Source organism: Erpetoichthys calabaricus, chromosome 7, assembly GCF_900747795.2.
Source record: "Erpetoichthys calabaricus chromosome 7, fErpCal1.3, whole genome shotgun sequence".
In the NCBI taxonomy this organism is placed as follows: domain Eukaryota; kingdom Metazoa; phylum Chordata; class Cladistia; order Polypteriformes; family Polypteridae; genus Erpetoichthys; species Erpetoichthys calabaricus.
This window is the reverse complement of record NC_041400.2, coordinates 40667302-40684935: the sequence shown is the minus strand read 5'-3', so window position 1 is coordinate 40684935 and position 17634 is coordinate 40667302. Positions and strand designations below refer to the sequence as shown.

The 17634-nt window shown below is 36.1% G+C and overlaps 1 protein-coding gene across 2 annotated transcripts in view; it reads left to right on the top strand.

The window, feature by feature from the left end:
• The window catches only part of snx30 (sorting nexin family member 30), a 76919-nt gene that overhangs the window by 39430 nt on the left and 19855 nt on the right, over positions 1-17634 (top strand). For both annotated transcript variants that reach the window (XM_028804807.2, XM_028804806.2), the window contains exon 2: positions 10337-10525. In XM_028804807.2, the coding sequence (XP_028660640.1) occupies positions 10337-10525 (189 nt within the window). The remainder of the gene's footprint in view (positions 1-10336; positions 10526-17634) is intronic.

The following is a 17634-nucleotide window of genomic DNA, read 5'->3' as shown; positions in this document are numbered from 1 at the left end:
GCTTCTCAGCCATCTGCCAATAGCGTCCCTTGTATGAAATCAACTGGGCAAACCAACTGAGGAAGCATGTACCAGAAATTAAAAGACCCATTGTCCGCAGAAATCCGCGAACCAGCAAAATATCTGCGATATATATTTAAATATGCTTACATATAAAATCCGCGATGGAGTGAAGCCGTGAAAGGCGAAGCGCGATATAGCGAGGGATTACTGTACAATGAATGGCCTAAAATGGTGAAAAGGTAAGCCGTAAACTGCTAGAGGTTTAAATTTCAAGTTTTGGTTGTCAAAAACTGAAAAAAGGAAATTTCAAAATATTACAAATGGGCCTTCTTCAGGGAACAACAAATAAGTTACAACCTACATATGTTTTGTAGCAATTAAAGTAAATTAAGCCTTCAATGTTGAAGCAAACAGTTTGCATGGGTGTCCCAACCTCTGTTAATTACTTAAAACCCTCTGTCTAACTTAAAGCAGAGTTGGAACAGACTGTATTACTACACCCTCTGAAGTACTACTTGGACAATATATTACACTGGCATAGAAAAATAAACAATGGCAAATAAAAAAAATAAGGAATCGCCAAGTGTACAAAGTATTCTCCAAATGTTTGATTCATCAAAGTAGCCACCTTCTGCTGATATAACAGACAAAATATCAATCACTTACTCTTTGTGTAAGTCACCAACCACCTCCAGCAAAAGAACCCAAGACCATCACACTTTCTCCTCTATGTGACAGTTGGTGTCACACACCGAGGAACCATCCTTTCACCTACTCAACGGCATACAAATACCTTGCGCGATAAACCAAAGATTTCAATTTTTGATTTATCTGTCCATAAGACGTTCTTCCAGTCTGCAGTAGTCCACAGCCAGTATTTCAAGGCCCTACTTTGTCCTTTAAGGAATGGCTTTCATATTGCCACTCACTCTGCCAAACCTGCAGCACAAAGTCACCTCTTCACAGTAGAAACTAAGGCTTATTTCGACCACTGTTAAGCTGTGTGTGAATATCACACAAGCTGGTGACTCTCTGAGACTTGTCATATGATTGGGACGTGACTTAGGGTCTGTCAGATCTCTTCCTATCAGAGTTTCTTCCAGTTTCCAATTGCCTTTGGATTGTGTAGGACACTGTACTCGCTGACACTTTGATTTTTTTTTTTGCTAATTTTTCATAATTAAAGGCTTACACTTCTAAGGTTAATTATGTGTCATTTCATTTGTTAATTGCTGTTTTATTTCTATTATCCCTGGAATTTACAGTTTTCTAGTGTGTAGAGGGTGTAGTAACACAGTCTGTTGCAACTCCAACAGACAGGGCGGCTTTAGGTAATCAACAGAAATTGGGACACCTGTGCAAATTGTTTGCTTCAACTTGTGAGGTTTAGTTAACTTTAATTACTGCACAACATCTGTAGGTTGTAACCTATTAGTTGTTGGTCCATTTTTAATATTCTGAAATTATCTCTTTGTATGTCAGAGGACCGGGACATCGTGAAGTGGGATCAAGCCTCATGTGGGGAGGCAAAATGGGGGGGTGGGGGGATAAAGGGGGGAGAGAAGGAGAGCAGGCTATATCTAATCTATTCTTCTAATCCCTATAACTATAAATATCAATGCAACAATAAGCTAAAATGCAATAACTCATGGGGAATTTTGAAATTAAGATTAAAACTGCCTCACTACCAGTTAAGACTATAAAATGACATTAAAAACTCAGAATCAATGTCTCCATGATGGGACAGTTAACTTTGTGAGCTGGAATGTTAAAGGCCTGAATCACGAATTAAAGAGAAAGCATGCTCTCACCTAACAGGCTTAAACACTAAAATAGTATTTTTACAGGAGACCCACTTACTAAGCAAGGATCAGTTCAGACTACAATAAGACTGGACTGGCCAAATATTCCATTCTAGCTTTATAAAGAAAACTAGAGGGGTGGGAATTCTCATACACAGAACAGTTCCATTTGTAGCATCAGATGTAGTATCGGACCCTGAAGGGAGATATGTGATGGTCATGGGCAACTTATATAACAGTAAAATGATTTTGATAAATGTTTATGCACCCAATGACTATGATAAGGAATTCATGCAAAATCTATTTGCATCCATTCCCAATGTGAACACTCATAAAATTATAATGGCTGGGGACTTTGTTTTAAATCCACTGTTAGATAGGACTCCTGTGACACAGGAGGGACAACATCTAATACTGCAAAGACAATTACACAGTTTTTAAATGACCACAACTTATCAGACCCCTGGAGGTTTCTTAACCCAAACTCAAGAACATATTCGTTCTTCTCACCTGTGCATTATAGCTACTCAAGAATTGATTATTTTTTTATAGATGATAATTTCCTGCCTACGATTAAATCATGCAAATACGACACAAATGTTATCTCCGACCATGCCCCTCTAGTCTTGGAGCTAAAATCATTAAGCCCCTCACACTCACCTCGCTGATGGCGCCTTAACCCTCTTCTATTGGCAGACGAGAACTGCACAGAATTTATATCCAAACAAATCAGCTTCTTCCTAGAGACAAACACGCCCACAGAGGTTTCTGCAGGAACACTCTGGGGAAACTCTAAAGGCCTTCTTAAGAGGACAGATTATTTCATATCTTTCCCACAGAAATAAATTAGAAACCAAGAAAGTGTCAGAGCTAAGAAGCGAAATTACTAGGATAGATGAAGAACAAGCCAGGCGTCCAAGTGAAGCTCTCCACAGGAAAAGGCAGGCCCTGCATACAGAACTTAACATCTTAACAACTAAAGAAACTGAACAACTTATTTATAACTCTAGACATCATTACTATGAACACGGAGAAAAAGCTAATAAGCTTTTAGCTCAACAAATTCACAAACAAGAAGTTCGCAATGCAATACCAGTAATCGCCAACACGAATGGAGAAGAAATTATTGACCATAACCTCTAAATGCGTGCATTATATTTTTATTATAAACTAGCGACCTGGCGCGCGCTACGCTGCGCGTTGGATGACCACAGTTGGACTCCCTGTTTAAACACGGCTGCCAGTCGTGAACTGGGTCCTTCATCGCACCGCATTTGATTTTTGCATGGGAAACAAAATTTCAAAACAAAACCCATGATTCACAAAGTGTGGGACGCAGACTAATCAGAAGGGGTTTCAGTTGCCTTTCGTTGTGCGGTAGAGAGGCGTCGTTGAGCTAATTTGTGTGAATGCTGACTGTCCGTTTCTTGCGAGCGACTGGCACGCCTTTGCCTCTTTGCTTCGTGATGACGCTGTAATGTGTCCTCTCTCGCAGCAGCAGGTTCAGTTGCCTTTCGTTTCGGCATTGTTCCGTAAGGTCTCCTCCGTACAAGTGCACATGGGTATCTGAAGACGGAAAGGCATAGTGGGCCGGAAGGGAGAAAATGGAAAATCGTGGCTTGAAACACACGAATTGGTGACCAGGGGAACCATCCGACTCAGACGCGGGGCTCAAAATACTCACGTGCACAAAGGGGAAAGAACGGAGGGGGGTAAGCAGGAATTCTGAGAGGGGAAGGACTGGGGCTTTTCTACGGGGGCGGCTATACAGCCAAAAGGAACCCGGACACGGACGCCACGCTGGACTTTTATTATATACATCCTTATATTCTACTGATCTCAAAGAAGACAACACACAATCTAATGCATTTCTGGATACATTACAGACACTACAAATAGATGCTTTAAGTGCTGAGGAACTGGATAAACCTCTAACGCTAACAGAATTATTAGATGCTATAAAGTCACTTCAAAGCGGGAAATCAGCAGGCCCTGATGGTTACCCCATAGAATTTTATAAGAAATTCTCCACTCAGCTAGCTCCCCTCTTATTGGCAACATTTACAGAAGCTAGAGACGACCAAATACTTCCTCAAACATTTCGTCAAGCATTAATCACCGTCTTTCCTAAACAAAATAAGGACTTGTTACAATGTGCATCATACAGACCAATTTCACTCCTGAATAATGACGTTAAGATTCTCTCAAAAATTCTAGCTAGAACGATGGAGAAAGTGCTGCCCTCTGTAATATCACAGGATCAAACTGGATTTATTAAAGGCAGACACCTATCTTCCAATCTCCGATGCTTGTTTAATGTTATATATTCACCAGCAAAATCAAACACCCCAGAGATATTACTATCATTAGACGCAGAAAAAGCATTTGATATGATTGAATGGAACTACCTTTTCACTGCATTAGAGAAATTTGGATTTGGCCCGAATATTTGTGCATGGATCAAACTACTGTATACCAATCCAGAAGCTTCAGTTTGTATTAATAACATTTGCTCAGACTACTTTAAGCTAGAACGTGGTACCAGACAAGGATGTCCCTTGTCGCCACTGCTGTTTGCAATCGCCATTGAACCACTGGCAGTTCACTGCCGAAATTCTTATCAGATAAAGGGGATTGTCAGAGAAGGACTGGAACAGAAAATTTCTCTATATGCAGATGATATGGTTTTATATATATCAGACCCAGAAAACACTGTCCCTGCAGTTTTAACAGCATTAACAGAATTTCAAAAGATGATAAGGAATTCATGCAAAATCTATTTGCATCCATTCCCAATGTGAACACTCATAAAATTATAATGGCTGGGGACTTTAATTGTGTTATAAATCAACTCTTAAATAGGACTCCTGTGACAGGACTGACGACATCTAATACTGGTCTTAGAATTAATCTGAATAAAAGTATACTCTTTCCAGTGAATTCACAAGCATATAATATTAGATTGGACACCCTACCTTTTACCATAGCAGATCAGTTTAAATACCTAGGGGTAAATATAACAAGTAAACATAAAGCTCTTTATCAACAAAATGTTGCCGTCTGTATGGAAAAAATTAAGCAAGACTTGCATAGATGGTCAGCCCTTCATCTAACTCTAGCCGGAAGAATTAACATTATTAAGATGAATATCCTTCCTAAACTTCTTTTTTTATTTCAAAACATTCCAATATATATCAATAAATCGTTTTTTAAACAGTTAGATTCAACAATAACCTCATTCATTTGGAACTCAAAACACCCATGTATCCGAAGAGCGACCCTACAAAGACCTCAGGCAGAAGGTGGCATGGCTTTACCTAATTTTCAGTTTTATTACTGGGCAGCAAACATGCAACCCATAAAAACCTGGACACAAATATATGAACATACACAGGCTTAGTCCGCAATAGAAGTAAAATCCTGTAGTACTTCTTTATACTCCCTGCTCTGCTCTCCAATAAATGCAAGTTATCTATAATAATAAAAGGCAAAGCCCTCACTGACTGACTGACTCACTGACTCACTCATCACTAATTCTCCAACTTCCCGTGTAGGTGGAAGGCTGAAATTTGGCAGGCTCATTCCTTACAGCTTACTTACAAAAGTTAGGCGGGTTTCATTTCGAAATTCAAAGCGTAATGGTCATAACTGGAACATATTTTTTGTCCATACACTGTAATGGAGGAGGCGGAGTCACGTATCGCGTCATCACGCCTCCTACGTAATCACGTGAACTAAAAACAAGGAAGAGATTTACAGCACGAGTCACACGCGGGAACGAAGGTAAATGACGTTAATTTTTGACTGTCTTTTAATACTGTGTAAGCATACATATTAACACATGTGCAATTAAACGTGTGCATTTACGGGGTGATTTCTCAGGCTTAAAAGCTCACCTTTTATCAAACGCGGGAACAAAGGTAACTGACGTTGTTCACTGTCTTTTAATACTGTGTAACCATACATATTAACACATGTGCAATTAAACGTGTGCATTTACGGGCTGATTTCTCAGGCTTAAAAGCTCGCCTTTTACTAAAAAGGTAAATGCAAAACTATTTTCAATCAGTTTATTGAAACGCTCCCGTTAAGGATTGCAATAACATATTCGCGAGATAAAAGAACGAAGTAGGGGGAAATGGAGGAAGAGCCACGAACAGCTAACAGCAAAAAATTAATTAAACAATTGACAACGGAGCGAGTTAAGCATACAAGCATGTTCATAAGGGAAAGAAAGCACGGTGTAAAACGTAAGTTTAAATTAAGTTTATAGAAACGCTCCCGCTGTGGATTACAATAACATATTCGCGAGATAAAACTTTAATGACAACACACGAGGTATAAACGAACCACACGCCATGGCGCAACGTTAGGGGCAACAGTTTCAACCATTCTATGATCTGCTTCTCGCAACTGAAAGACGGCACATGGCGGATGTTAGCCGACTTGCTGACCGCAACGTTAGGGGCTTCAAGTATGGCGCTGACGCCACATCTCAGTGCCAACACTTTGCAGACTGTACTTAAAAGACACGCCCTCCTCACTGGACAGTTAAAAACACCAATCAAACTAACGATGACATCAAGTATTACCCAATCAAAAGTAGGAAAGGAGGCATCTTCATAAAATGCGTGTGGGATGATTTGCATGAGACGCTGCTTTAAAAAAAAAATGATAAAAAAAATACGGGATAAATCCCGTCCAGTATTGATTCAAAACGGGACGCGCAATTTCATTCTCAAACGCGGCATGATTCCGTATTTTAAAGGACGGGTGGCAACCCTACAGTGCCAGGTAACCACCCATACAATCACATTGTGATTCAGACTAGGAATGCAATGAATGTAATTACCCCGATCTACATACAAGGCGAAAGTCTTGCAACATTCAAAGATGATGGTTTGGGATAAGTACACCATACAACATAAAAGAGCTTATGAAGCCTTGAACCGAAAAAAGCAAGATCTCAGAGATCGTAAAAAAAAAAATAGGAGGTAATGTCGTTTTACTCGCTGTAGATTTTAGTCAAACATTACCACTTATTTCACGAGGGAGACCAGCAGATCAACTCAACGCGTGTTTAAAATCCATGCTTCTCCCACACTCGGTTATATGTCGCGTGTTCTTGGGTAGGTGCACCAAAAAATGTATACATTTAAGCATGTAATGGGCAAACAAAAAATGAGATATACCCGAAGGCACAGCAGTAGTACTTAATGTAACTTTACTTCTTAAATGTTAATGTTTTACTGTTTAATAATTTATACGCTTCTTATATGTTGTTCAAATTCTTTTATCAAAATACCACTGACAGCGCAATGCACGATAACATCGACTGAATACACCATACGCATCCGCCCACGGCTGCCCTGCTGTGCGCAGATAGGAGTGGATTCTACAATAAAATAAAATAAAGATAAAAAGACTAAAACAATCATCACCCATAAAGCGGATAGTAGACGTGACGTACTATATGTGTACCACATTTCACGTGTATAGGTGCAACGGTTTGCGAGCTACAGGTCATTTAAAATCCTGGACAGACACACAAATTGCCACGGTAGCAAATTACAGAAGAAGATTTTACTGTTTAATAATTTATATTTATATGAAATGTGCTTCTTATATATTACTTCATATTCTCATATGATAATGATGTTAATGTTTATATTGATTTCTGTGTTATTAAAACTGCATGTATGTGTGTATATGTATATATATATATATATATATATATATATATATATATATATATATATATATATATATATATATATATATATATATATATATATATATATATATATATATACTAGCAAAATACCCGCCCTTCGCAGCGGAGAAGTAGTGTGTTAAAGAGGTTATGGAAAAAAAAAGGAAACATTTTAAAAATAACGTTAACATGATTGTCAATGAAAGCCCGTTTCACTCAGTAAGTCTTATGTGTGTGTTTATGTATGTGTGTATATATATATATGTAGATGTGTATATGTAGATATGTATATATATGTATATGTATATAAATGTTTATGTGTGTGTGTATATTATATATATAATATATATATATATATATATATATATATATATATATATATATATATATAAAAGACAGCAACACTTATAACAATGACAACACAATTACATTGACAATCATGTTACGTTATTTCTAAAATGTTTCCTTTTTTTTTTTTCATAACCTCTTTAACACACTACTTATCCGCTGCGAAGCGCGGGTATTTTGCTAGTCGCAAATATACTAATAACCCAATTGTGCTTTACTCACTCAGAATATGGAACCAACTTAGAAAGCATTTTAAGATGGAAAATCTTTTATCTGTGGCACCTCTGCAAGAGAACCACCTCTTTCAACCCTCGCAAACATATCCAGTTTTTAATACCTGGAAAAGTTTTGGGATTAAAATGCTCAGAGATCTTTATATAGACAATATATTTGCATCTTTTGAACAATTACGTTCAAAATTCAACCTCCCAGCTACACATTTCTTTCACTATCTTCAAATTTAGAAATTTTGTTAAACAGAAATTACCCGATTTTCCCCACCTCATACCCTCCACCATGCTGGAAAAAATACTGCTCAAATTCGAGGAATTAAACACCATTTCCGCATTATATAAAATCCTATTAGAGTCCCTACCTTTCAAAGATCCAAGAGGACATTGGGAAGAAGATCTCTTAATCAATATATCAGAAAAGGAGTGGAAGGTAGCAAAGCAGAGAATTCACTCAAGCTCCATATGCGCAAAGCATAGAATTATTCAACTAAAAATTATATATCGAGCTCATCTGTCTCGCTTAAAACTGTCCAAAATGTTGCCAGGGCAAGATCCAACCTGCGAACACTGCAACCAAGCTCCTGCCTCACTGGGTCACATGTTGTGAGCCTGCACCAAACTAACATCATTTTGGACCAAAATTTTTAAGTGCCTTTCAGACAGCCTTGGTATCACAATTCCTCCTAACCCATTAACAGCTGTGTTCGGTGTTCTTCCAGACGGACTTGAAGTGGAGAAGGACAAGCAAATGGTGATTGCATTCACTACACTTTTGGCACGCAGACTTATTCTGTTAAATTGGAAAAATCCTAACTCTCCTCTGATACGTCAGTGGGAAACCGATGTTTTATATTATTTGAAATTGGAAAAAATCTAATTCTCAGAGGATCTGTACAAAACTTTTTCAAAACCTGGCAGGATCTAATCAATATTATTTTAGAATAAGAGAAATAACTATTACCGCATTTAATTCCCTTCTCCATTTCTTATTTTCCTATATATTTATTTCTCCCTTTCTTTTGTTTATTGTTGCCTTATTAAAAAGCCCTAAGCAATTCTCCTTTGGCTAAGCTCTCCTTCTCAGGGGTGGGGTTTGATTTGTCTTCAATTTTGTTTGGTTATAAATTGATCTATTTGTATGGAATGATTACAATAAAAATTAATAAATAAATAAAAATATTCTGAAATTTCCTTTTTTTCAGTTTTGCTAACTTAAACTTTAAATGTAAACCTCTGGCAGTTCACTGCTTACCTTTTCATGATTTAGGTCATTCATTGCATTAAAGCTGATTAAATTTGAAGAAAAACTGGAAAAAACCTGAGGTGTTCTAAATTTTGACTGGTAATGTTACTAAAAATGAATCTTTAAAGTTTGATTTTCTTCATGTCTTGCTTATGAAGCCTTTTCAGTGATTTTTCTGGTTATTGACAGGGAAGAGCAGAATTCCAAAAAAATAGTGACTTTTTATAGGTATTGATAACAAGGTGTAACTAAACATTCCTTAAAGTAAAGTGCTGTTTGCTTTTTATTACATTATTGGATTTCTTAAAGTAAATGAAATTATATAATATTTAATTACCATTTTTCAGTTTTGTCACCAGCACTGCCATTTAAAAAGGCTAATTTTAAAATCTGTTGTATAATAATGGACTCCAGTTTCTTTATATTATATTTAATATTGAATTAAATTCGGTGACTAGGCACAGCAGTCTTCAGTGTTTTAGAAGTAATCTGTCATTCATCCGTTAAGTCACAACCTCCATTTAATTAGTGACGTGATATAAAACAGAACAACAAATATTAATAAAGGAGAGTTCCTATAAGAGCAGTTGCACACAGCAGTTGTATACAGCATAGTGTTTGTACTTATAATGATAAGTGGCTTAAAAAAGCCTAAATATCCACGACAAAAGAAGTAGTGCTAAACTCTAGTCTGCCATCAGTTTTTCAGTTTGTCAAAACTGTCATTTAAAAAAATGTTTTTTTTTTTTGTTGTCAAGGTATTTAGTATGTGGGCATATAAAATATATATTTTTGTAAAAAAAAAAATCCTTTTTATGTGTAACTTTTTTTGCATAAGGCTATCAATTTTTTCTAAAGTTATTAAAATAAGGCATATAACTGATATTACATTATGCAGAAAGTATATGTTAGTTTGACTACACTTAAGACCTCATTTAAAACTTGATGCTGAAATGTCCCCCCTTCTGTGTTTTTTTTTTCCTTCTTTTTTAAGGACTTGAGTTTGCCAAATGGTACCCCCGTGGACACCTCCAGCCCTGCTTCCTCCTCCTCTTTGCTTAATAGGTTGCAGCTTGATGATGACCTAGACGGGGAGACCCGTGATCTTTTTGTTACTGTAGATGATCCTAAAAAGCATGTATCTACCATGGAAACGTACATCACTTACAGAGTCAACACAAAGGTGAGAAACAGTCTCTCTGTCTGTAATATAGATTGGTAAGAAGCTTTATATATATATATATATATATATATATAGATAGCTTTCGATTTTTTATGTTTATTTACATTGGTTAGCTTATTTAAAAATTTTCAATATGTAAGATATTGATATGTAAGATAAAATAATTGATTCACTATGCAATTAGGATAAAGCTGTTCAATATACAGTATCATGTAACTGGAGGGTGCTGTGTGATGGGTTAATTACTCCTTTAAAAGGTGGTACAGTGGCTATCATTGACACGTCACAGGACCTGATTAAGTTCTTGCCTATGGTTTACATAGGATCTCTGTGTTCAAGTGGGTTTCCACTACCAAGTGTTCCAAGAAACTGCATGGCTGATAAGCAAGTCTACATCACCCAGTTTCAGCGAAAGCAAACTGAGATAGAATGGTGTCCCATTCAGAGATGCTTCCGTCATTGCTCTTGGGCAAGATGCTTATTAACAATTTATCACATAAAAAAATGACAGTTCAGCATTCAGTAGGTTAATATGAGGAATTAAACTATGTGGTCAAAATCAAATAATCCTATTTAAAAGAAGAACAGCAGTGTCATAAGGTGTGAGAAGTATAAGTGCCACAGAACTGTATGAGTATTACCTAATAATTGTACACAAAAGGCTTTGAATTGTTAGCAAGGATAAGCACACTTTGAGCAACACATTCCATCTAAGTCAAATAAAAAATAAATTTAAATCAATAATTTACTTAATTTGGAATGGCTCCAGTTCTATTGAAGTGCTACATTAGAATCTACCTTTAAAAGGTTTTCCTATCCATTCTAATCTTTCCTACTCTTCACACTGTTAAAACTGTGACTTTTCCTATCTTCAAGATACACAAATGCTACATTTCTATGCCACTTATTGGAAGCGGTTAAATCACTTTTTCATTGTGGAAGTATTTCTTCACAGGCACATAAACACTTTGTGTGTCTTACTTTTGGATGTTCTTTTGCTGGAAGTAAACCAAAAGGAGATCAGTCATTTAGAACAAGGATGTGTAGAGGTTACGGAAAAGAACAGCTTATCTAATGCTGTGTGAGTGCTACTGCCCACAGTCTCAATAATATGCAAACAAATGCATAATATACTTGTAGCGTGCTGGCAAAAAAACAAAACTTTCCAACAGGTCTTTTTTGCCAGAAAACATTTTATCTAAAAAGCTTTTAAAGAGCAGTCTCATGCCTTACATTCCCTTTTTGAATAAGGAATGCTCAGAAATGACTAACATGTCACTTTTTAATTGTGAATTTATTATATGCCATATTTTGAAACGCTCTAGTTATTTATTAACTTAAACAAACAAAACCTTGTACAAGTGTATTTTAAAAATAACAGCATCAAATATTTAAAGAGTTGTGTAAATGTAAACTTTCTGCTTTGTGCTCACCATTCATGTTAATTCAGTGTTAAATAATTTTTACTTTTTTACATTTTTGAGTCCTCATCAATGCAAGAATACATTTTCTATCTCAAGGCAGTCATTGTCATTTTATTAAGGTTCTTTGCCATTTGTTCTTTGTATGTTTTTTATCTTCAATATAAATGACACTGTTGTTTTATTTGTACCTCCAAAATACTACATTAGACTTCTTGAAGGCCACTAGGTAAGGCAAGCCCAGTATGTGCAAAAAATGAAAAGTTTTTCCTAGGCTGCTACCAATTTTTAGTAGTGAACTACTATGGTTATTACTTCCTACTATTGTAGAGAAAAGCCAAGCAAAATGACACCTTTAATTGGCTAACTAAAAAGATTACAATATGCAAGCTTTCAAGGCAACTCAGGCCCCTTCTTCAGGCAATTCCTACTATTGTGAAAGACACTGGTGACCTACTTCTCATTATACCGGGCTATGTGTGCCTTTAAGCTTATGTAGAGTATCTTTTTAAGATGAATGTTTTTTCCAGACTGTCCTACATTTTAGACACTTTATTTTTCTAAAAACCTCAGAAGCTAATTTTAGGAACTGACTCAAAGATATGTAAGTAATTTTTCAAGGGCTTGTATCTAAAATGAGTTATTAGCTATTTTACAGATCTTAGCTGGAGCTGGATGAAATTCAGGTGTGTCCATTATGTCTCGTATAAGCAGTGTCCCTGATAACCACTTAAATGCTATCACTTGGAAATTTCATTTAGTACACTGTGAATCCTTAGTTGGTGTGGATAATTGGTTCCAAAAATTTTGAACTATACATTTTTAGGAGACCATGATCATTAAGCACTTTTGTAGGCACATTATTTATAAAATTTAGGTTATTCCATTCCTTCCTACAATTTACTTTTATTTCACAGAGTACCTTAGATTTGTAGATAAAAAGAATGTAACAGCACTAAAATGTGATTTAAAAGAGCATATTATAACTTTGAGCATATAATGAAAACTTCTCTAGTTGAAACGTGTCTAAATGATACATGTGGCACAGCAGGAGCAATAAAGTTGGTGAAGAATTTATAAATCATTTGTTATTTACATGCAGTAAATGCATTGTATGCCGGTGAGCTTCTTAGTTAATCAGTTGGTTAACTGGTTATTTAGGAGAGCAAGAATTCACAAAATACTGCTGCATATGCCTGCTTCAGGTCACTTGTTACAAGTCACATGATTCCTATGGTAGATCTTCCTTTTGTTACAGACCCATCAACTATATCTAATCTATATGTTTTATATAACCGTAAATTGATGGACTTATTCAACAAAAACACTATTTCCCAGTTAGTTAAAAAGCTGAAAATTGGAAGGATGGTACATCTAGGGCACTAGGTGTCTGCTAAGGACATTTTGATATATCAGTATTTAGGGGTATCTTTCAAAGTACAAAAATGAAATACCTAAAAACTTAAAAATGCCTTGCCAGATTTGATTGATTTGGATTTGGACTGTGGTTCATCCAAACTGCTGCATAGAAGGGGTAGGGAATGGTGCAATAGTGGCTGTGCTTAGAGAGAACATAGCTGATTACCCATTTCATTTCAAAAGAATACACTTTGTTAAGTTGTGATGACCATCAACAAAATCCAAGTCACTAGAAAAAGCACTATTTGATCTATGGTAGGAATGTTTTTCTTATGGACAATCGTGTACTGTATAGCCTGTTCAAGAGTAAGCAGCTCCAGTGACCTAAAAATATTAGTTACTTACTTACTTATTTGACTGATGCCTTTATACAAGCCAACTTACAATGTTTGAGATACAAATGGCTACAACATTTTTCCAGTTGGAGCACAGGCAGGTGAAGTGACTTGCTCATGGTCACAGTGTCTTTTTTTTTTTTTTTTTTTTTTTGTTCTTTATTTCGCCTTATACAATTTCTTGTATTAGGAATTTGGTAGTTTTCGCATACCCCTTGGGGTCAGAGCGCAGGGTCAGCCATTGTACAGCGCCGCTGGAGCAATTACAGGTTAAGGGCTTTGCTCAAGGGCCCAGCAGAGTAGGATCTCTTTTGGCAGTGACAGGGATTCGAACCGGCAACCTTCGGGATACCAGCACAGATCCTTAGCCTCAGAGCCACCACTCCACCGTCATTAGAAGGATATGAAACCACAAGCTCAGGATTTGAAGTCCCAGGTCCATGGGTTGTGCAGTACTGTATACTGGTATTGGAGTAGTACCGAAAAAAACAAATTTTAAAACAGCATGGTACTAGCATTTCAAAATATTCAGTACCTGAAGTAACTGTCCTGTTCTCCGTCAATCCCCCCACCAGTCCCTCCACCCAACCACCACAACACCCAATTCCCTAGACAGTCTGTAGTGTACTGTATATGTGGAAAGATGCCTGTTCAGTAGACGACATGAAAGGAAACCACAAGGTTTGATGTAATCTGGCCATCACAGGAGATCATCAACTCACCCCAAACCCCATTATTGATTCAATTCTATTAGGACTTCAAAGAGGACACCCTATTTTGCTTCAGTGATCACACCCTTCATGCTATCAATGGGGGAAGCAATGTGTAGTGCGGAATGATTGTTCTATGCACTAGGGACGCTGGAGTATGATGGGAGGTTTTGGAGTTATCTGTTATTTGCTTCGGAAACCATTTTAATAACAGTCTGAAAACTGCTGTCAATAACAAAGTCAATTTTAGCTCAAATTAAAAAAAAAAAAAAAAAAAAAGTTCAAAGCCATAACCCCTTAGTTTAAAAATAAAAAACACAAATATTGTATGCAGAAAAGCACTTAGTTACATAATGAACCCAATTAACTGACAGCACTATAACAGAGGCCCGTTGTCTTCCTAAATTTCCCAAGCTAAACTGGGTATTACAGCTAGTCTCAAAATTAAGAAAATAATAATTTTACTTATGTCTGTATACTTTAGTAAGGTTGTATTTTTTTTCCTATTCCTAGAAATATAAGAGATGTATTGGTTAACCTTACAGATTCCTTATGTTGGTGTATCATATCTGACAAGGACTGAAGAACATCTTTGAATGTGTTTGTTTTTTTGTTTTTTTTTCTTCTTCTTTTCAATGCTGCAATTTGAAGCTGGCACTATATGAAAGTAAAAGGAAACAATGACCGCTTTTTACTGCATTTAGCGTTCAGAATGTATTCATTTTTGTTGTTAACTTTGCAATTAATGGAAGGCTCAAAAAAGTGGATTCAACAATTTCTTGTATTCAGTTGTTCGAGTGTAACAAAGGCCCATCGGATTCTAGGTATTTTTTGAGGCTTCTTTCAAGGTCATTTCTAACCCCTAACAAAAAAATTTGGTTGCCATCCTCATTTTAACTCATAAGTAAATTATTAACACTTTGATAATTTTATATCTTAAATAATAATTTTCACAATGACCAAATGTTCCACTTAATACCACTGGTGTAGAATTTTATTCTTTCCTCAAAATAACTGGAAATGTTTAATAGAACTATTTAATGGATGAATTCAGTTGTAAACTCTATAGTGTCATACACATCAAGAAAAATGGCATATTAAATTTACATTATTGGCTTAGACACCAGCAATTATCAGGTTAGTGTACAAGATGGCTGTATAATGACAGAATTTTAGTACTGTTATTTTTAATTGTCACATGTGCTGAGTACAGCAATACTCTTATTGTATTACAGTATATGAAATGTTGGCTTTTCACTACTGGTATTTTAAAATAGAGTTTACCTGTCACTTTTTAAATAGACATTTTTGTTCAGCTCTTTGCTGTTGTCTTATCATTTGCCATATTTGTTTTACCCAATTCTGGAAAACAAGGTAAAGCAGAAGGTATGTTTTTGCATTTGTGGGGTGTCCACACATGCATGCGTACAGCATTATTGTTTTAAATGCAATTTTGACTGTAGTGGTGGTAGAATTGAAATGACATAATTAGCACAGTGAACTGTACCTAATACATTTGAAAATGACCAAATGTGTAATCTGTTTGTTATTTTGGGTATCAATAAGCATTCAGCATTTTGATAGTGGCTTCATTTACACTTAACCTTAAACCATGAGAATACTTTTACAAAGGGAAAAAAGTTACTTGCAGCCTCCAGACACTTAACACTGTTATAGCACAACTTTAGCTGTAGATAATAATAAGTTCTGTTATAAGTTACCCTTTTGTTATATTTAGTTATCTCCTAAGCTGATGTCAGTGAGGAGAGTATTTATGTTCCCTCTGGAAGAAATTTGAGAACCTAATTGTCAGAGTGGTGTTAAATTAGTGAGCATTATGTTAATCTGACATCAGATCTTTAAATTGTTTCACCTACATTGATAAAGACAGAGCTCCTAAACAAGCAGTAAAATTTGAAGCTAGCAATACAAATAATATGTCACATCAAGATTCAACATTTTTCGTACCTTACTGAAGGTTGTCCTTACTGTTTATGAAACTACTGGAATGCCAGCTTTCATGCTTGTATGCCATTATTTTTATTATTTTTCCATTTGTACTTTTGAATATAACTTATGTTGTGTCAGGAGACTCTTGGATACTTCTCAAAAAGACTCTGCTGCAATTGAAAATGCCAGGTTATTTTCTAATGTTTCAAAACTGTTAAGGCTAAAAGTTATTTAAAGAAATGCCGACTATCCACAAATTATAGTATGATTTGAAAATTTATAATATGAAAAGCTGCTTTCTTTGATTAAAAAGATGACTCTCAAAATGTATTTATTTTGAATTGCCCTATTTATATTGTATTGTCTTGTTTATTTACGTTTTAAAGTGTTTGTTTTTAAATTAGTCTGCATACCTCAAAGTACACTACTCCAAGACCTAAAATGTGATGAAACTGAAGTCTGACTGCTTTCTGTTTTTCTATATATTCAGGTGTTGAAATTGTAAAATGCCTTTCATAGCTGCCCTGAAAGTAGTTCAGTATAACTATGTTTGGGCATGTTTCTTTACAGTGTCGGCATTGATCTGTGCTGAGTGCCAAGGCTCTCAGTTGTTTTCAGTAATTCTGATTCTATTCCCTGTGGCAAATCAAATACAGTAGTGGCTGCCTGTATGGAAGCTATATGGTGAGAGTGAAAGAGTCGGCAGAAAGACGAAGACTTACCTGGATATCCCAAAACTTACTGTTTTAACAGCTTTTACTATTGCAGCCTTCAGTATACTATGCCAAAAATACTGTATGATGTCATTTGACTGTTTTTTTTTTTTTGTTTTGTTTTTTTTTATTAATGGGTCTGTTCAACTTTATACCAAAACGTAACCCAACATGTATCTAAAATTGGTGACTCTGGGTTGACACAGTTATGAACGAGGGTGTGTGTGTGCACTTGACAGCACCACTGCATTGCACTGCTATCCTGTCCAGTGTTGTTTTTTTGCCTTTTTCTGATGTTGCTCAGGACAGGCCCTGGCTCTCTCTGACCTTGCAATCTCAGGAAATTGTGTAGTTTTTATTTTTTTTAATTTATCCTTTTTTATACTTTGGAGGAAGCAATCTCGATTGATCTTGAGGACTGCCACTTCAGTGGCACCAGTAATAAAATATCATCAGTCGATTTGGCATCTAGTTGTGTGAAATGTTGTTGTGAGGGTCTAAACCTTTAGTACACTGTATGAGAGCAGACATTATTTACATTGTCCGTAGGCTATCACTCGG